The 21,686-nt window shown below is 35.1% G+C and overlaps 2 protein-coding genes across 3 annotated transcripts; one reads left to right on the top strand and one right to left on the bottom strand.

Annotated features, from left to right (window-relative positions):
* Positions 1-338: 338 nt before the first annotated feature.
* Positions 339-13,747, bottom strand: mgrn1b (mahogunin, ring finger 1b). Of its 2 annotated transcripts, XM_073833409.1 has the most exons (17): positions 13,133-13,747; positions 12,742-12,860; positions 12,482-12,570; positions 11,374-11,520; positions 10,859-10,976; positions 10,580-10,646; positions 10,287-10,330; positions 10,149-10,196; positions 9,961-10,029; positions 9,708-9,867; positions 7,436-7,545; positions 7,136-7,350; positions 5,063-5,174; positions 4,926-4,971; positions 2,872-2,976; positions 2,582-2,625; positions 339-2,061 (listed from the first exon to the last, which is right to left on the bottom strand). In XM_073833409.1, the coding sequence occupies exons 1-16, from the start codon at positions 13,218-13,220 to the stop codon at positions 2,585-2,587; spliced, it is 1,578 nt and encodes a 525-aa protein (XP_073689510.1). In that variant the 5' UTR covers positions 13,221-13,747; the 3' UTR covers positions 339-2,061; positions 2,582-2,584. The 2 variants fall into 2 exon arrangements, with proteins under 2 accessions (XP_073689510.1, XP_073689446.1); XM_073833345.1 differs by lacking the exon at positions 2,582-2,625.
* A 2,666-nt stretch (positions 13,748-16,413) lies between these two features.
* Positions 16,414-21,686, top strand: ubald1b (UBA-like domain containing 1b). The gene is made up of 3 exons (XM_073833250.1): positions 16,414-16,636; positions 16,995-17,048; positions 20,566-21,686. Exons 1-3 carry the CDS (start codon positions 16,529-16,531, stop codon positions 20,860-20,862), a joined length of 459 nt encoding a protein of 152 aa, XP_073689351.1. The 5' UTR covers positions 16,414-16,528; the 3' UTR covers positions 20,863-21,686.

Raw genomic sequence — 21,686 nt, 5'->3', positions numbered from 1 at the left:
ATATTTATTCAGAAGTGCTTTCTGACACAAAAATAAGTTCAGGACATTTAAGCACTTACTAAAAACATTTCAAATGCGCACAATTATTTTTGTATTACTCACTCATTAGGTTAACACGATCATTTGTTGACGTACCACTGTTAAGTTTACTCATACGGATATCCTGAAATGACTTTTATTGAAATGTGCTTTGTCTATTAATCTTAATAAGCTGCTATATGTTTATTAGTGTTATAATCAAGTCCCGGATTAAAGCATTACATAACCAAGCACTAAAATTACCTGCTTCACACTCAACTACACTCTTAAAAAAAAAAAATCAAGGTTTCCTTAAAGAACAGTTCATAAAACTACATTTTATTCATCTAGAAAACCTTTTTTTTCCACTATGAAGAACATTTTGTGCAAAAGCAAGGTTCCTTGGATGTTAAAAGTTCTTTATAGATCAATAGATGCCAATTAAAAACATTTTAATTTTAAGAGTGTATCCACAAATCAGAAGGAACTTCACCTGCAAAAAATATCTACCATTTTACAAATGTAAATCATTCGAACCCTGAATGATTTATTTATCCATGAAAAGGTGGACTGTGAAGCTCCAAAAGTAGATCATGAAGGCATTTTGTAATTATTAGATGGTTTAGAGTTTGGACTGTTCATCACAATTATGTCTTATGGCTTCTGAAATCTTGATTACTTCATATGAAATATGTGACCCTGAAGCACAAAACTAGTCGTAAGGATAATTTTTTTTAAATGGAGATTTACACATCATCTGAAAGCTGATAAATAAGCTTTCCACTGATGTATGGTTTGTTAGCATAGGACAATATTTGGCTGAGATGCAACTATTTGAACATCTGGAATCTAAGGTTGCAAAAAAAAGGTCACCTTTAAAGTTGTCCAAATAAAGTTCTTAGCAATGCATGTTACTGATCAAAAATTATGTTTTGATATATTTATGGTAGGAAATGTACAAAATATCTTCATGGAACATCATCTTAATATCCTAATAATTTTTAGCATAAAAGAAAATTTGATTATTTTAACCCATACAATGCATTGTTGGCTTTTGCTACAAATATACCTGTGCTACTGTTCCAAGGTCACATATGGACTAATAGTTGTATTTTACTGGTTTGTGGAGCTTATAAAGTACTTTAAAATCAACTTTCACTTTTACGGAATGGAAAAGAGCTGATTGGACAAAATGCCAAACTTCTTTAGTGATTCATGAAAGAAAGATAATAATGCAGAGTGAAGAATGTAAGAGTGATCATTTTGGACGAATTAAATTAAAAAATGAAATTTCTGTTATTAATTACTCATCCACATGACGTTCCAAACCCCCAAGACCTTCATTCATCTTTGGAACACAAATTAAGGTATTTGTTATTCAACCTGAGAGCTTTCTTAACCTGCATAGACAGCGATGCAACTGACATTTTCAAGGTCGAATAAATGAATAAAAGTTTTTTTTTTCTTCTTTGCATTCAAAAAGTATTCTTGTTGCTTCACAAGATTACGGTTGAACCACTGATATCACATGGACTATTTTATCAATGTCCTTACTAGCTTTCTTGGTCTTGAACGTGTCAGTTGTGTTGCTGTCTATGCAGGGTCAGAAAGCTGTCAGATTTCATCAAAAATATCTTAATTTGTGTTCTGGAGATGAACAAAGGTCTTACAGGTTTGAAACAGCACGAGTGTTATTAATTAATAACAGAATTTTTATTTTTGGGTGAACGAACCCTTTAAGTAAGCAACTTGATAAAATGCAGCCCTAAAAACCAAGCACAAGAGATATGAAGAAGCTCATCAGCCTCAGCCAGTTGTGTTCGAAAACAAAAGGCCTGGAACAAGAGTCAATCATATTCAAAGTGGAATACTGAAATGGGACTGCACTGAAGTCCAACGTTGAGCTGTACAAAGAAGGAGATGGGCAGGGTTAAACATCCAGTTCATCATCGTCCATGTGCAAATGGCTTGAGGGACCCAGAAGCGGCTGGCTGGAGCAACAGGTACTCTGAGTGTTCAGACTTTCAGTTGAGCCAGACAATCCTACAGAAATGAGAAACACTGCAGTTAAAAACTAGTCCACACAAATATCACATGGCATATTTTATAAATTTAGGCACTTTTTACACAATTTAGTGATTGATTAAACCAGTACAACTGGAAACTGAAGAACTTTTTGTGCCGTATCCACCTTTTTCTTCCTGTAAGAGCGGGTGCGGCAATTTGGAAAATTTATGGGTGTGCCTTCCGGTCTCATCCACATCCAACTATTTTTAGCTGTACAAAGCAGCTTGTTTTGCTGCTTATTATTGCCAATTGGTGTGTCTTAGCATATTATTTTAATGTATTATCTTAATTATAAACACACTGGTTTGTAGTGCAAACAGTTACTGTTTACTGCACGCTGTTATTCTTCTTGTTCTTTCACTATAGCAGATAATGAACTGGAAGCCTCACCCATAGGCTTACTTCCGCATTGAGGAAAAAGTTGGATAGGTTTGCATGGCACTGAGAACAAGAACATGGAGGAACAGCCGAGAGAAGGACACAGAAGCCTACATACCCATTACTCTTCCATGCCAATAGAGCAGGAATCAGGACCTAGAGCTGCCCAGAGCAAGGCCACGAGAGAAGACAGGAAGGCAGGGAAAGGAAGTCAAGGAATAAATGGCACACAGGTTAGATAAGCTGAATGACCGAGAGCCGGAAACACAGCGTTTGTCAACTTGCAAGAGAGTAAGAATGAACAATGTTGTTCGACGAATGCACACCCACACTCAAGACAATAATGTCTCTGTAAAGGGCACATTTGAAGCATGCACAATGGGCTTTTGTGTCCGGATGTGCGCTCACCGGGGAGGGACAGGTCTCCAGGTGGGTCACTTTCAGTTTTGGTAAAGCTGCTGTGCTCACTGCTGCAGTCATTCATCGCCTCTTCCTCCAAATTCAGTTGATCCTCTGTTTAGAGTTACAAACAATGGAAACAAAAGCAGAAATTACAAATTCTTCTTCTGTGATAAAATGTCTATAATATTAATGCACACACGACACTAGCAGTTTTAGTATCTTACGTTGTCCACTTGTTTAAATATTTGTAATATAGCAGTTTTATTTTTCTATTTCTAGACATTAAAGTCTAAAAAAAAGTTTCCTTGATTATTTGTACTATTAAAACATCCTGCAAGTTTCATAGCTTAAAATATCCACCTTATTAAAAGCAAAGCATTTAAGCAAGCTCAAAAAATGGCTCGTTTGCATAAAACATTGCATAAACAATGCCTCCAGAGCAAGGCATCGATGAATAAACATCTTCTCACAATAGACCCCACCCACTGCCATTTAGTAGCTTAATGGCTGATCACTTAAATACACTGAATGCGAGTGTCGCGTCACGTCAAAAGCAAATCGAAATTACAATCACTGCTGCTATCTTGTCAACACTGGATACAGTATAAAGATGCACATTCACTTTCTTACACAGTCCACATGCTTGAGCCATCAGTTGAACAAATGGGTTGAAAGAACGTTCGCTTTGACACATACAGTGTAAACGGGTTGTTCACGTCTTTGCACAAACATCAGAAGGATCCCAGCATAAGCAACAAGTGGATAGTTTATTTTTTAATGGGATTCTGTTTTGTAAACGAGGCACAATGTTACTGAGAGTTCACAAAGAAACATTTGTTGAAAGATGAAGCAGTACTAGATCTGAATGCAGCTGCATCACAAATGGTAAGTAAATTATTTCATAATACTTTGTCTGGAAATGACCATTTCTTGTTTTGTTTTTTTAATCATGTTGTCAAAACACTCACATGCTATAGCGAGGGGGCATTGATACTGTTTCCTATACAATGACGTTAGCCAATCATAATAGTGGCCGATTCCTAACAAGCCTTAAAGGATAAGTTCACTTCCAGAACAAAAATATACAAAGAATTTACTCGTCCCCTTGTCATCCAAGATATTCATGTCTTTCTTTCTTAATTCGTAAAGAAATCATGTTTTTTGAGGAAAACATTTCAGGATTTCTCTCCATATAGTGGACTTCTGTGGTGCCCCCAAATTTCAACTTTCAAAATGCAGTTTAAATGCAGCTTCAAAGGGCTCTAAACTCATCCAATCCCAACCAAAGAAGAAGGGGTATTATCTAGCAAAACAACTGGTTATTTATTTTCTAAAAAAAAAAAAAAAAAAAAAAAAATTTTAATTAAGATTTATATACTTTTTAACCTCAAATGCTAGTCTTGTCTAGCTCTGCATCAACTCTGGGTATTCTGTTTTATGACAGTTAGGGTAAGTCGAAAAACTGATGTTTAATCATCTTTGCATGTTCACTTTGTAAACACTGGGTCGGTACTTCTGCAGAGATATAGGATGATTTTGAAGTTGGAGGAGAAAAATTTTTACCTACCCTAACTGTCTTAAACCAGAATACACAGAGTTGTGGAAAATAACTGATCGTTTTGCTAGATAAAACCCTTCTTCCTCAGCTGGGATTGTTTAGAGCCTTTGAAACTGCATTGAAACTGCATTTTGGAAGTTCAAACTCAGGGACACCGTAGAAATCCACTATATGGAGAGAAATCCTATAATATTTTCCTCAAAAACAATTTCTTTACAACTGAAGAAAGAAAAATATGAACATCTTGGATGACAAGGGGGTGAGTAAATTGTCTGTAAATTTTTGTTTTGGAAGTTAACTTCTCCTTTAAAGGACCCGCTCCTTCAAACAGGACGTTTTAGACAGAGGGTCAGAATGAGGGTTGAAAATAGTAATTTCTCCACATATTTTTTTTAATAAAGTGCAAGAAACTTTATTAACATAAGTAAACCTTAAGGAACATATTAAAATCATTTTTAAAAAATCATGCCATCACTCCTGTAATAACAGTGGAGTCACTCACCATCTTCTGGAGACAGTGAATCAGCGGCGTCTTCCCCAGCCGTACCCTGACAACACAAAGAAAGTAAAGAACATGAGAAATGTGCAAACCCATCAAGAAGACCATGTGTAAGATGTTATATGAACCGTGCTGCTGACCTCAGTGGGGGCAGGACTGCTGGAAAGTAGCATGTGAGCTTGTGCATCAGACATCTCAGACAGTTTTTCTTCATCCTCCTCCTGAATGGGTGATGATGGAGAGCGTAGAGTGCTGTAAACACACAGATTGTCAGGAGTAGGGATGATGCACTAATTAAGTCTACTACAACAAACACTATTCAATGTTTGAGCCTGTGTTTTTCTTTTTACCATTACAACTAAATGCACTAGGTGGCGCTGTGGACTTGTGATACTGGTGTGATGAGCAGTGTTGAAGTAGGAAGTGTTTTGATTCTATTCTGTATAATCTTGTTAGTGTCCTGGGTCCCACAGGATGGGAATCTGCTTTTATGGTGGAAAGAGAACAAAAGCTGCTACAAAAAAACTGACACTTCAGAGAGGTGTCTGTGTCCCTGCAACCTTTATGTCATGAGGCCACATTTTTTCCACAGCAGTCAATGTGATTACCAGGATCAAACTTTTACCATTTGTTTTTTATATTATAAGCATGTGACATAATAAAAATGCAATCGCTTTTATATAGATAATAGTTTTGTATGTGACCCTGGACAACAAAACTCTTAGGTAGCACAGGTATATTTGTAGCAATAGCCCAAAATACATTGTATGGGTCAAAAATATATATATTTTTTTCTTTTAATCTTTAGGATATTAAGGAAAGATCATGTTTCATGATGATTTTTTGTACCATTTTAATTTTTGATTAGTTATATGCATTGCTAAGAACTACATTTGAACAATTTAAAAGGTGATTTTCTCAGTATTTGGATTTTTTTGCACCCTCATATTGCAGATTTTCAAACAGTTGTATCAAAAATGACCCTTATGACTGGTTTTATGTGCATTACCCTAATTATGGGCACCTACTTTTCCACTCTATGTCAGATGAGTGTTTTATGGTTTCTTTTGAATCGTGATGTGTTTATTAATATATAAACAAATTTCATTCAGTTATTTTTTCTATTCATATCATTTTTTGACTATTTAATTGTCTTACTTGACTATTTCCTTTGTCAAGTAATCAGTCAATCCTTTTGTGTTCGATCTCTCAACAAATTATTTGAAATGTCCACTTCTAGTTAAAACAGGAAGAGAGACTATGAGTCAACATATGCATGCTTCCTGAGATACTGAGCATATTTTCCTTATTGCTACAATGTCAACAGGATGTACTGAAAAGGGCAAGCGGAGTCATTATTCTGATTTATGGAAAGGAGAAGCTTATGACCTCTTGCTGTGACACATAGACTGGCTAATGCAGGAAGTTCAATTCTTGACTGGCCATTCAGCTATTATTACACAGTCACAAGAACGCAAAGGTCACTTACCAAAAAGTCTCACTTGAGATCAGCTAAAAGCATTATTTCATTTTTGAAAGCCATGTTACCAAGCCCATGAAATAGTTTGACAAGTGCTATTTTAATTCCTGTTAACACATTTCCTGTTTGCTAGTACAACATATGTGCAGTGCAGGATGAGTTCAAGGTGAAAGAAAATTTTAACGTCATGTTTACATGACAGTTGACATTTTTTTAAAGATACACTTCCATTCAAAAGTCGGAAATTTTAATAAATTGATCATTTTATTCAGCAAGGATCTATAGTATTAAATTAAGTGTATAATCTTTTAAAGATTTCTATTCAAAATAAACTCTGTTCTTTTGATCACAGGGATCCAGAAAAAAATGTATCACCATTTCCACAAAAATATGAATCAGCACAACTGTTTTCAACATTGATAAGAAACATTTCCTGCGAAGCAAATGAAGGATCATGTGACACTGATGACTTGAGTAATGATGCTGAAAATTTAGATTTACCTCGCAGGAATAAATTATATTTAAAACCTATTCCAATAGAAATCTGTTATTTTGAATTGCAATAATATTTTATTAAATTACTGTTTTTACGGTATTGTTTTACCAAATAAAGGCAGCCTTGGTGAGACCAAGAGACTTTTTTAAAAACATTTGGAAACTCTTAGCATTCCCAAACTTTTGAATGGTAGTGTACATATCCACACAATGTTGTTAGGCCCAATTGCTTGTTTACCTGTCCGGTGACTTGCTGACTTTGCTCTTCTGTCCGCCGCTGTCTCCAGAGTGGTCAGGTGAGCTGAGTTGCCTGCTTTCTCCACTCAGGCTCCCAGAGAAGTTGATTTCATCATACAGAGGTGCAGATGGAAGGCCGGGGGACACGGCACCAAGACCATTCAAAGCCTCCAGCAACGAGATGGGCTCAAAGCCAGGGGGAACTGAGTCTGAGCTCTGAGGAAATGGACAAAACAATAAGAACAAAGAGGGATGCCATGTTGTCTTGTTTAGAGCAAACACAGATAGATGTGTGTCATACTGAGTGCTCATCATGATCCATGCTCTGAGCTAGCACTGGGCTGAAGGAAACAGGAGAAAGCGCTCCAGGCTTCTTTCTTACAGCTCGAATCTGAAGAAGAGCTCGAAACGCTGGAGACAGACAAAAAAGGCACTTCAAAACTTCTTCACAGGCTTGTTAGGATGTTACTTAAATGATACACAACTGTGGGTCTGTTAAACTGATAGTTCACCCAAGAATAAAAATTATGGCCTAATTTACTCCTCAAGCATAACATATTTTAAACCTGTAGGAACTGCTTTCTTTTGTGTAACTGAAAAGAAGATATTTTGATGAATGTGGGTAACAAAGGAGTTTCAGTTCCCATTGACTTCCATTCTATGGTCGAAAAAAAATACAGTGGAAGTGAACGACAACTGAAACCATTTCGTTATCAGCACTCTTCAGAACATCTTCTTTTGTTTTCCACAGAAGTAAGTGATAACCAGGATTCGTACAGATACTGTAAAATGAAATGACTTTTTCTTTGATTTGATGTTTTCTATTGTTTAATAAAAAAAAAGAAGTCCGAAAAAAAGATTTGCGAACCCGCTCCGAAATTTGAACAATGATTTGTGAAACATAATTTCAGGTCAGGATCTGAATCAGTTCTGATCTAAATCAAATGATTCGCGTTCTGCTCTCCAACATCCCGATCTAAATATTAATTCTCAAACTATAATTTCAGGTCATGACTTGGAGCATGGAGCGCGAATCATTCAATTCCTGAAACGATTGACAAACCCGCTCCGAAGTCACAATCTAAGTCAAATGATCCACGATTTTAAGTCCTGATTTAAATCAAATTATTTGTGATACATGAAGTTTTGATCTAATTCAAATGATTCATGAATCCGCTCTAAAATCCCACTTTAAATTAAATGATTTGCGATTTGAATCAAATTATTTGTAATATGCAATGTTCCTAAGTCAAATGATTTATAAATTCACTCTAAAGCCCCGATCTAAATCAAATGATTCGCGATTTGAAGTCCTGATCTAAATCAAATGATTCGTGATATGCTCCAAGTCAAATGATTCATTAACCAAAGTTCCAAAATCCCGATCAAAATCAAATGATTTGCAAATTGAAGTCCAGATCGAAATAAAAATATTCACGATTTGAAGTCCCGATCTAAATCAAATTATTCATAATACACGAAGCACCGATCTAAGTCAAATGATTCAGATCTTTTCTCCAACGTCCCCATCTGAACAATGATTCGCAAACTATCATTTCATGTCATGACCTGGAGCGCGAATCATTCAATTAATGAAATGATTTACAAATCCGCTTCGCAGTCCTGATCTAAATCAAATGATTCATGATTTGAAGTCCTGTTCTAAATCAAATTATTTATGATACGCAAAGTTCCGATCCAAGTTAAATGATTTACGAACCTGCTCCAAAGTCCCGATCTAAATCCATTTATTCATGAAACGCAAAGTTCCTAAGTCAAATGATTCACAAACTTGCTCCACAGTCCCGATCTAAATCAAATGATTTGCGATTTGAAGTCCTGATCTAAATCTAATGATTTGTGATTTAAAATCTTGATCTAAATAAAATGATTTGCGATTTGAAGTCCCGATCTAAATCACATTATTTATGATACACAAAGTTAAGATCTAAGTCAAATGATTCACTAACCTGCTGTCCTGATATAAATGAAATGATTCACGATTTGAAGTCCTGATCTAAATTTTGTGACGCAATGGTTTAACTGATTCAGAGTCGAAAAGCTCCGTTTCACCCACCACTATACGTGCTTTAAAAAATAAAAAATAAATAAAAAATACAAATGATGTCAAAATTCGAAAATGAATGGCTCTTTTAACTTGATCTAGTTTTTGCTAGTGAATCTTTTGAAATGAATAATCAAATCACCAAATTGATTCAGTTTATCTGTTCCGCTTTTTACATCTTCAGCCATGTTTACCTGGCACTGTCAGTACTACTACTGGCTAAGTTTTATGACATTAACTGAAATAAGTGAAAAAGTATATATTTTTTTAATTTTGCATGAAAAGACGTGCTTACTGAGAAAATTAAATGCTTATTTCATAGATAAACTGTCTTTCAATAACGCAATCACTTTTCAAGTATCTCTTAAGGAAAATTGTTATTTTCAAGGGTTTTGCAGACCTTCAATTTCAAAAAGTTAAATTCAAGTACTTCAAGGACCTTGTACGAACCCTGGATGACAGAATTTTCATTTTTAGGTGGACTATCTCTTCAACTGCAGGTACATACGCAATCGGCAGATCGGGCAGTTGTTGGCCTGGTAGCGTAGAGTATCAGCGCAGGAGTTACACAGACACAAGTGCCTACAGGGCAAAATCAGAGTGTCCCGCAGATCCGACAGACACACCACACACTCATTGCTGTTATCGCTGTTCTCATCATCAGATGGCTGGGGAGAAAAATCAATTAGATTCTCCATTAATAATAATACTGAGACCTATATAAATATATAGAAAATAACGAACAACAATCAGCTTTTCACCTTTGTCTCTTGATTGTTCTTGTTCTCAATTCCATAAATCTCCTGTAACAAGTAACTGACACGGTCCACCTGTGGTGTAAAAGCAGATATTTAGGAAAAATATATTATAAACACATTCCCATCTCTACTTGGTACTTAATATAGAACAATGTTACAAACGGGACAATATGGAAATCTTTAAGACTCACTATTTGTTTCTGCTTCAAAGGTTTGACGGAGAAACTGCCATCAACATGCTGTAAATATAAAAAAAAACATGACACACAAATACACAACTGCTACAAATAAGAACTTCAGAAATTGTGAATATGACAGACTCAGCTCACTCTTTCAAATGCTGCAAGCAGTACATGCGCGTGTCCCAAACAATCTGAAATAAATGATTGCAATTAAACAAACACACTGATTGGTTCTCTTTTGAAATATTTAGGAAACACTGTGCTCTACAGACACAGCATGACAAAATGTTGAGCAATAATCACATCCTTTCCAACCAACATCAAGCATCAGCAGTGTAGTGTGCCAAGAGATTTATTGACATTTCTGATGTGACGACGTGTTAGAGCAAATCCTTTAATCTTTTAAACTCTTCTACTGTAATGAAGTCTTGACAACATACCGTCTCCTTCATCAACCACAGCCTGAATCACCATGGGAAAAACACCTCTGTCCAAATCAAAGTTCAGCTAAAAAACAAAAAGAGGAAATGCATAAGTGAGGTCAAATAATATACATTTTCCAACATCAGGTCAGTTTAATTTTATTGGATTCGCTTGATCTTGCATTTCATTATGTGAAAACTAATAATGCAGAGAGGCCAAATCAATATTTTAGAAACCAGTATGGATTTGACCATCAGAAGAGAGAGACAGCACTGAACTAGACTACAGATACTTACATCTTCTTCCTTCCATTCAGCGAAATCGATCTTAAAGGATGGCAGGGTAAACTGCTGGCTAACCCCTTTCTTGTAATATACGGTTTCGGAGACCAATGCAGGGGTTTTTGGGCTGTATCTTAAGAAGACAAATATACTGTCAGTGCATAAATATCAAAACAATGTTCATATAATGCCATTTACACAGTTCAGATGATAGTCAATACATTTTCAGATTGGTACTGATCACATTGTAAACAGTTTGTCAATGTGAATGTTTTTTGCTTGCTTTTTTAGTTTTTGACCTTGTTTACTTAAAATGCCATAACTGGACCTTCTAGTAAAAAGGACTTCTTTAATCATTTAGAGCACTTAAATCTACCCTTGCAAGCTCACGTTCATCTGCAATGGCCACATCTTATTACGTTACATATATAAATAAGTAAAAATGTACACTGAAACGTATGATCTGTCACTACTTTCATTTTATAGCAATATAACTGTTTAAGCAACAGTAAATGTGTAACTGTCCTTACATTGCCATCCCATTGGAGAACTCCTCAAAAGCCTGGCAATAGATAGTGATGGCCACTCGTGCATCAGAGTCAAAGGTGAACTCTACTCCATATAAAGCCCTTGGTTTTGCTCCTTCATCAGTAGGAGTATCAGCTTCGTCTTTATACCTACAATCACACAAATTAACATTGAAAATGTAAAATTACTCTAAAGCAAATACATCAAAAACAGAATAAAAGTGACTATATTACCAGTCAAAAGTTTTTGATTTTTTTAAGAATTCTCTTCTGCTCACCAAGCCTACATTTATTTGATCAAAAATACAGCAAAAGTAATATTGGGAAATATTTTTACTATTAAAAAAAAACTGCTTTCTATTTGAATATGTTTTATTTATTCCTGTGATTTCAAAGCTGAATTTTTAGCATCATTACTCCAGTCTTCAGTGTCACATGATCCTTCTGAAATCATTCTAACGTGCTGATTTGCTGTTCAGGACACATTTTTTATTATCATCATCAACATTTAATACAGTTGAGTACATTTTTTCAGGATTCTTCAAAAGCTTGGAGTAAGTATAATAAAATAATAAACAAAAGAAATTACAACTTTTATTTATATGCTTTAAATTGCTTAAAAAGTGATCAAAAAGTCATTTATGACGTTACAAAAGATTTCTATTTCAGATAAATGCTGCTCTTCTGAACTTTCTATTGATCAAAGAAACCTGAAAACATTTTACTCAGCTGTTTTCAAAATAATAAAAATAATAAATGTTTTTTGAGCAGCAAATCAGAATATTATGATTTCTAAACAAGGATCATGTAACACTGAAGACTGGAGTAATGATGACGCTAAAAATGCAGCTTTGAAATCACAGATTTAGATTAAATACAGAATAAATTACATTTAAAAAAATATTCAAATACAAAACAGCTATTTTAAATAGTAAAAATATTTCAAAATGTTACCGTTTTTGCTGTACTTTGGATCAAATACATGTAGGCTTGGTGAGCAGAACAGACATTAAAAAACTTTTGTCTGCTAGTGTACATGCAGCACCAACCGAGATCATTTGTTCTCACAATCTGAATGATTAGATTTCATATAGCAATCCTGAGTCAGTACCTGACCAATCGTAATGAGTCTTTTCTGATGTTGACAAGACTTCTCAATGTCTTCACCGGCTCATGAGGTGCTGGAGTAACATATGGAAACTGTGGAAGGTACCAGCACAAAAATAAAAAACATTTTCATTTATCAGAAAAATACATTTTTATATGTCGAAAGCCAACACAAGAATTAATAAAAAAAGAGACAACAACTGCTGAAGAACTATAAAACCAAGTTTCAAAGCTGACAACACAATCATAAAAATTCAGATGTACCTGCACTGGGCGGTTACCAAGAAAATTGAGATCCATGTTCTCCCCAAAAAGGTAACCTTCTGGATGAGGAGTGTCAAACTTTTCTCCTCCCATGAAAAAATGGCTGGCAAAATAGTTTCCTTAGAGAAAGAAAATAGTAATTATCCAATCTGACACCTCTAATTAAATACAGAACAACAACATCAGTGAAGACATCCTTTGCCATTTTGGCATCGTTTACGCTGGTATTTCAATTTGTACTTACTGATCCTGTTTCATATGTATTTTAACTACATCATTTAATCAATCTGTTGACAGTAATGAATTGGCTAACTTGTTAGATGATTGTTTAAAATGAAAGCTTATCTTTACGCACATCAACGTCGCCTTGTATCATAACAGTCCATCTTACCTGATTTTGGAGGATATCTGTATGCAGAATTGGCCTGGATGTCGATGTCCTCAACACCAGCAATTCTTCGACTCAGAATTGAACCCATTTTTCCAACACAGTCCGATTATTAAAAACGATTGTTGGTTATTAAATGTGTAGCTGTTACGACAACAGGAACACAGCTGTTTAAGTCAGCTAACCAGCTAACTTAACCCTAGCCGCGTTATAACAGCAACGGCTCCGAAACGACAAAGCGTTCAGATTAACATGACATGTCTTTGAACGACATTTCTCTTCTGAATCGGATCAGATGTGTCTCGTACAGTCGTATTATGTTCTGTTCAGTTCAGTTCAGTCAGCTGGATGAGTCTTGACACACTGGCTAACTGACTAGCAAGCCAGCATCTAGCTTAGTTAGTTCGCCTTGCCTGTCACGAACTGGTAACGTTACTCAATAAAACAAGCGGTAAACAGGCGCATAAACACACAAAAGTAAATTATATGAGGAAAGATAAAAGCCCTACGGATAATTTTGTCCGTGGTGTTTTCTCTAAATATTATAATAGCCGTGTTCTTCGTGAAAACACAACACAAGGAAATCGTTGTTGCGAGGCGACCCCGAGAGGGTTGTAGCTTATCACCACGTGATTGGCAGAGCTAGTCACGAGAAGTGTGTGCTCGTCCAATCAAAAGAGCACAGGCTTCTGCGATTGGCTGAGCTGACCATGAGAAGTCTGTTTTCATCTAGTGAAGAGAACACAAGCTTCATTTGTCATCTCACTGGGACATAGACACTAATACATTTTTGGTAACATGAACGATCTGGAATATGATGGCAGCAGTGATGCATTGCTTATAGTTATGGTAAAATTACCATATTTATTGGAGTGGATGGACTTATCCTTGTTCAGTAGTCAAAATCTAATTGAAATCACACTTGTAATTTATAAATAAATAAAAAATGTGGGTTTCATGTTATTATTATAATTATTATTATAATTAATATTTATTATCATGTCTGACCCTAACTTGTTGTAATACAATTATTACACTATGAATTAAAATAGCAAAGACATCAGAACAGTTTTATATTATACCATGACTTTACACAAAACACATTAAATATGAGAACAAATGGTAAATAAAACTATATCTAACAAATATTCAACGTTCTAGTTGTATTTAATGTTTTCATTTTCACAATCTGTGAATAATTACAAATTACAACAAACATGGATTTTACTATTTCAACTAGGGCTTATTTTGGGCACAAATTACGTGCTTTCTTCAAATATAACTATTGCAAATGTAACATTTATTTCATTTAATATAGTTTTTTTTTTCTTTAATGCTATAGTAGACAAGATAGATTTCACATGAACAAACAGCTTTGTCCGTAAGGACTACCATGTCTGGAACATGTTACCAATTAAAATTAAAACAGAACATGACAAAATAAAGACACTTAAAAGGTTCTTTGCAGCGATTCCATAGAAGAACCATTTTTGGTTCCACAAAGAACCATTCTGTCAAAGGTTCTTTAAAGAACCATGCCTTTTTTAACCTTTTTATAATGTAAAGAACCCTACTTTTGCCACATTTTTTGTTGTAACAGATAGGTTATTCAGATGTTAAAGGTTCTTCATGGAACCATTTAGACAAAAAAGCTTCTTCTATGGCGTTGTGAAGCACCTTTATTTTTAAGAGCGTAACGCATTTTACAATGATGGTTAAGCGTTGGTTTAAAATAAATTAGAGCTGTTTAATTAATTGTTTTATTTTCTTTTAATTATATGTTGCCAGGGTTGAGAGTAACCTTAAAATAGATAATTTATTGTTGTTATTATTTTGACTTTTTTAAATTATTTTATTCCAAAGAGAAGCCTAAAGATGCCAATTAGCATATGCTATAATCTTTATTTATAATTCATATTTTTCAGCTTCTTCTGGCTGGAATCATGATTTTCTGTCCCAATCTAAATAAACCAATAAATAAAAAATATAGACAAATGTAGGTTTAAGCTATAATAGTTTGTTATATTAGAAATAGTTTTATTTTATTAGAAAGTCTACGAAGATTTCCAAGACTCAAATGAGAAAAAACTAAGAACACTAGACAAGTAGGGCCTTCATGTTGAGGCATCTTGCCAAATACCAATCTTGACCAAAAAGAAGAAAAAATAGCCTGACTTGAACATTCTCAAATTCATTTGGATAGACCTGTGTTGTTTTGGAAGAATGTTTTATAGAGTGATTACCAAACTGTACCAAACTCTTTTTGGACCCATGGATCAACGGTATGTCTGGTGCAAAAAAGGCAAAGCTTATGAGCAGAAGAACACCATCTCCATTGTCAAACACTGTTTTGCTGTAACAGGAAGTGGGAATTATGACTGTGTAAAGGAAATCATGTTTCTTTGAAGTATCAAGCACTTTTCCAAGAATTGTGATGCCTTTGGTGCAGAGACTGAAGCTGATGATCAATGGACTTTCCTGCGAGACAGCCATCCCAAAGTATACATCCAAATTTACTTAAGCTTGGTTCAGGCTACACTCTTAAAAATAAAGGTGCTTCACGATGCCATAGAAGAACCTTTTTGTCTAAATGGTTCCAAAAAGAACCTTTAACATCTGAAAAACCTTTCTGTTTCACAAAAGGTTCTTTGTGGCAAATAAGGTTCTTCAGATTATAAAAAGGTAAAAATAGTTCTTTAACTGAATGGTTCTTTGTGGAACCAAAAATGGTTCGCTTGAAGAACCTTTTGAAGCACCTTTATTTTTAATAGTGTAGAGTTTGGTCGTGGAATGTTCTTGAGTGGTTTGTTCAGTCTCCAGATTTAATTCTTATTGAAAATATGTGGTTGAATTTGATAAAAGCCATATCAATGTGAAAACCAAAGAATAATCATTTTTAAGTAAACCAAGATTGCAGAGGTGACAGAAGCTTGTAAGTGCTTACAAGCAGCGTTTATTGGAGGCTATAAAGAATAAAACATCCTGCACCAAATTTGATAATTTTAGAATATATAACTTTACATTCTCAGAATCACTCAAAGGTATATAATAATCTTTCTTCAATGCCTTGTTGAATTGTTTTCCTAAAATTCATATAATTTTGTTCTTTGCAAAAAATGTTTTGCCAGTCAAGGGGGTTGAATATTTTGGATTGCAACTGTACCTGTCTTGTTATTAATAGCAAGTCCTAGGCTCTCGTTTCTGCACACTGGCCTACAAATCCCAGAGTTCCTCTTTGCCTCTCACCGCAGCTGTCCAACAGTGGGCGCTAATTGGGACGATTCAACTCACAACATTTTTTGTTTCCAGTCGACAAGTTGATGTTTGAGTGCGGCGTTTTTGAAAGACTGCAAGCTGAAACTTGGAACTGACGAAATCACACAGGTTTCTGAACTAAATATGGACGAACTAAGGCATCAAGTTATGATAAATCAGTTTGTTCTTACAGCCGGATGTGCGGCAGATCAAGCAAAGCAGCTTCTACAAGCTTCACACTGGCAGTTTGAGGTATGTTTGTTTGTTTGTTAGGGCACATCAAAACAGTCTTGTGGCACAGTAAAAAAAAATTTACACAAATCACTAGAATGAACTTTTAAATTATTTAACGCGTGAGATTTTATAATTGAGGATTTATAATCATGCGAGACAAGCTGATTGCACCAAGCAGAACAGTTAATCTAAATTAACAAGACACTGAAATGCATATTAAATAATTTTAAACGGGATTCAATATTGGCTTCAGCAAAATAAAAAGTCTATAAAGTTATATTCAATGTTATGTTGTGTTCAAAGCTCTTAAATACACATTTGCTCACTTCCTCGAGTATTTTTATGAATTACTTATAACTCTTTTATGCTGTTGCAGACTGCTCTCAGTACATTTTTCCAAGAGGCTAATATTCCCTACAGCCATCAAATGGTGAGTATAATTGTTTGTCGTTTATTATTGTGCCCTGATAGTTTTTAATATCAGTTATGATGACTTCCGCCATGTTGAAACCACGAGTCAGACAAAAATAAACACAGGCTGACATGTTTCTAGCGAAGGCTACATTTATGCCTTTTACAATTCGCAACTTTGTCTTTTAGGCACATATAGTCTCCCGTAGGTAGTTAATTAAACGTGTTAGGTTTTATTACGATAAAATAATCTAGACTCATGGGGCTTGCGTTTTTGCAAACGTGTCCAAAGTTGTGGGGGGAGGGCAATTCCAGGAAAAAGAGAGAACATGCGCTTGACACGGCGCTGTTTACACCGGTACTAAAACAATAAGAACAGTACGATAGGGACTCACTGTAGCAAGTTCAAAACCTCAGTGACTTAAGCGATTTTTTTTTTAATTTTTAGCGGATATTTGAAATTAAAAGGATTTGTTTGGAAATACTCAGAAGTTGTAATACTACCGGTCACATGCAAAGCGAATCAAATTTAGTTAACCCTTGGAAAGCACCTCGTTTGACTCTCACTTAAAGTGCACGTACTTTTCGCTAAGTGAGAAGTTTACTTCATGAAATGAACGTAGATAAAATGATGAAATATTTAAATGATGTACAGAACGGCCACACGAGACTGAGACTCATATCAGTATTTTAGAAACAGAAGTTTTATTCTTTTGAGGGAGCGGGTCGCACCCTTATGGGTGACGTCACCAGCGTCATGCCATTGACTGCTTTTATAGTTAGTTACTAACAATACATTTCCTTCATGTACCGCCAGTGTCTAAACATATACAGTACATCTAAGCAAAAAAACATGACAATGACCCCAAAAATAATTATACAAATAATCACTTACCTCACGATTTGGTCAGATGTGCGGCCATATCGGCAATACTCAGATGTAAACAACAACATGAATTGCACGGTTAATGTATTACTGCTAGTTTATGATGTCTAAACCATTGCAAAAACACGTGGAAGCTGCTAAATCATATAGAGAAGGACTTAGTAAGCAGGAAAGGGTGTGGTATTTTGACAAACTGAAGTTAACTAGTAGTATTAATTAAGATATTAGTGTAATATTTCACCTACCTGACTGGAAATGATAAGAACAAACACAAAGTTGTCACAATTCTTTCCCTGGAAATCCTGGTTCAGTTTGGCCAACCACAAATGCTTTTTGTTCCTCAGACAGTTTTTTAAACTCTTCCTCTTGATAAGTTTTGGCAGTCTATGGTACTCCAAATGTTTTTCCCAGTCTGACTGATTAGTACACCCAAAACATGACAACAATTGACCATTTTCAGCAGAAATAATCAGCAAAATATACAAGTTTGTTTGGTTCAGTGGCATTGTTTACATTCAGTGCCACCAATATGGCCGATTAATGTGTTGTGAAAACACTCTATGGGTAATGTTGTTGCTGTAAGAACGATCCGTGTGTGATTTGACTTGTGACTGGAAAGTAGAGACAAGTTACACTTTCGAATGATAGAGTATTGTTTTAGTAAGTTTTTTAAAAGGAATAGACTTTCACATATTCAGCTTTCAGTTTCAAGATCTCATTAGTTGTCATAGTTTAACAGTAAAAGGATGTCACAGGGTAAGAGATTTTTAGTGCGGTTGGTTAAACTTAATTTCTGGTGTTCACAAGCTATTTTTTGATCCACTTGTGATTTACATATCATATTGCAAAATATTTTGTCAGACATGACCACTTTTGAATGACTGTCAATGGACAAGTATGTCTGGGAGCTATAGAAACTAAACTAAACCATAATGCGTATTTGTGCTGCTGAGTGAAATAATTGCTTTTAATGAACTCAGTGATAAACTGAATGTATATTATCTTACTTATTACGTAACTATTACCAAATAAATAGTCTTGAAATTCTTTTGTGCTCAAATGATTTTATTATGTTGGAAGAAAGATATTGTGGTGTGATATAAGAAACTAACACAGCTGTTTAGGAAATCAGGAGAGAATCAGTTATAGTAGCGTTATATCAGGTATAACATTGAAAAAAGTCACCCAGGCTTTATTTAAACAGTAAAAAAGTTTTCTGTTTTAATAAACTACAAGTTTTTAAATGCTTTTTCAAAGAAGTCTGCCAAGCCTGCCTTTATTTGATCCAAAGTACAGCAAAAACAGTAAGATTATGAAATATTTGTACTATTTAAAATAACATTTTTCTATTTTGAATGTATTTTAAAATGTAATCCATTCCTGTGATTTCCAAGCTGAATTTTTAGCATCATTACTCCAGTCACATGATCCTTCAGAAATCATTCTAATATTCTGATTTGCTGTTCAAAAACTAAATTATTATTTTGTTGAAAACAGCTGAGTAGATTTTTTTCCAGGTTTCTTTTATAAATAAATTCAGAAGAACAGCATTTATCTGAAATAGAAATCTTTTGTAACATTATAAATTACTTTATCATCACTTTTAATCAATTTAAAGCATCCTAAAAAAAAGTACTCATCTGTTTTAAATATTGATGATAAGAATAATAAAAATCGAACAGCAATTCAGTATTATAGAATTATTTCTAAAGGATCATATGACACTGAAGACTGGAGTAATGATTTTTTTAAACTATATGCAAATAGAAAGCTGTTTTATTAAACAGTAAATTTTGTATATATTTTTACTGTTTTTGCTGTACTTCAGATCAAATAAATGCTGGCTTGGTGAGCAGAAGAGGCTTATTAAAAAAACAAAACAAAAAACAAAGTCTTACTGTTCAAAAACTTGACAGGTAGTATATGTTTTAAAGTGTTATTTATTCATGTGATGCAAAGCTGAATTTTCTGCCTAATTACTCCAGTCTTCAGTGTCACGTGATCCTTCAGAAATCATTCTAATATGTTGATTTGCCATTCAAGAAACATTTTTATCACTATGAATGTTGAAAACATTAACAGGCTTCATAATTTTGAACAAAAGAACAGCTTTTTTGTCTCACTTTTGTAACATAAATGTTTTTACCGTCACTTTTGATCAATTTAACTCACCCTTGCTGAATAAAAGTAATATGTACTAATGTATACACCTTTAGCATTCATTACGAAACAATATTTGACTGCAGTGTTGCGTTACAAAACACAGGTTTTCTTTAAATTATAATTTGTTTTTAACAACAGGAGCACACCATGTCACAAAAGACGTCAGAGTGTTGTTTTTCACTGATTATCTTCTTAAAGCTGGCCTCTGAAAGACTAAACGTTGCTATAGTAACATTTGTGTCAGTGCATCAGCTCTGGTGTTTATTCAGGAGAGGTGGCCAATGATTATTGTATCATGTCCTGTTTGTCCAAAGGTCTACAACCTCAGTCACTAGTAACTTGAAGCAACTTCCTACACTTCCATGTTTCAGAAAATGACTCTCTTGCTGGAAATGCTTGTAAACATCTGCTTCATGAAACTGACAGCTGTGAGTTAAACAATGCATTACCCGTACCAGTTTTAAACAAGCTCTGTCTTTGTTTCCAGATGTGCACTCCAGCCAACACACCAGCGACGCCTCCCAACTTCCCAGACGCCCTAGCAATGTTCTCTCGTCTTAAGGCCTCAGAGAGTTTCGGCAACAGCAGTCCTATCGCTTCTATGGCTACGTCGCCAGCTCCTCACACCAATTGGGCCATGAGCCCTCCAGCAACCCCTGGTCATCAGGGACGATGGACTCCAGGTCAGCTCATGCCGCAATCGCCGCCACCAGGCTGGCCGGTAGCTGTAACTCAGCAAGCCTCTGCTGAGCATGCTAGTATCATCATGGAGGCCGAGAGATAGAGACTACTTTATTTAGCCATCACACCTTACAGGAAAAGAAGGATGGATCTTCCTCTTGATGATTTCGGCAGTTGTGGATGGAAAACGGTGCGATGAGAGCGCTGGGTTGCAGTGAACGGTGGTGGAACAGCGTGTGGCCTCTTCTCTGAGGGTGCAGGAGATCTGGGACTCTTATTTTTTTTTATTAGCGATTACCAAAAAGATGGAGTAATTATGTAGCATATTCACAGATAACCTCAGACAAATGAATGTGTTACTGAATATCGTCCTCAGTTTCAGCAGTTCTCAAGTAATGGTGAATAGTATACTCTATTTTGCACTGTGTAGTAAACATCTGCAGTGGATCTTAGGTTAAAGTGTTACTCACCATCATGTTGACTTTCATTTTATAGACAGAACTGTTGAAATATTCTTTAAAATATCTTCTTTTACATTCTACGGAAGAAAGAAAGTCATACAGGGTTGGAAAAACATGCTTTAATCGACAGATTTACTGTAGAAAACATCATCTTTTGGCCTGGTCTGTAATTTTCTACTTCCTTATGACTCTATAATGATATCAATTGGCATTTTGTATTACAATAATGGTATAAGAAGGGTCTTATACCCAGAACTTTGGATTGTCTGTTTCTGCTCAGCACTTAAAGCATCTTTCTTTGTTTTATCACAAATCCCTATTTTAATATATTAAGCAAGAAACTATTTCTCTGATTTCTTTTCACCAGCTCCCTGTAACTGTGTTCACACTGCCTCCACAATATTTGTGGACTATGTGATGGTTATCATTTCTTATTTGTTGTGTTTTTAAATAAATATTGTATATA

The sequence above is a fragment of the Garra rufa genome, chromosome 1, assembly GCF_049309525.1.
Source record: "Garra rufa chromosome 1, GarRuf1.0, whole genome shotgun sequence".
Classification (NCBI taxonomy): domain Eukaryota; kingdom Metazoa; phylum Chordata; class Actinopteri; order Cypriniformes; family Cyprinidae; genus Garra; species Garra rufa.
The sequence above is the reverse complement of the archived record's forward strand: the minus strand, read 5'-3'. Positions and strand labels throughout refer to the sequence as shown.

Coding starts and splice junctions, on each gene's coding strand:
- mgrn1b (XM_073833345.1), bottom strand. CDS start 13,220: ATGGGTTCAATTCTGAGTCGAAGAATTGCTGGTGTTGAGGACATCGAC. Junction 10,197..10,286: donor TGCTTGCAGCATTTGAAAGA/GTGAGCTGAGTC, acceptor TTATATTTACAG/CATGTTGATGGCAGTTTCTC. Junction 10,030..10,148: donor CTTTGAAGCAGAAACAAATA/GTGAGTCTTAAA, acceptor TTTACACCACAG/GTGGACCGTGTCAGTTACTT.
- ubald1b (XM_073833250.1), top strand. CDS start 16,529: ATGGACGAACTAAGGCATCAAGTTATGATAAATCAGTTTGTTCTTACA. Junction 16,637..16,994: donor CTTCACACTGGCAGTTTGAG/GTATGTTTGTTT, acceptor ATGCTGTTGCAG/ACTGCTCTCAGTACATTTTT. Junction 17,049..20,565: donor TTCCCTACAGCCATCAAATG/GTGAGTATAATT, acceptor CTTTGTTTCCAG/ATGTGCACTCCAGCCAACAC.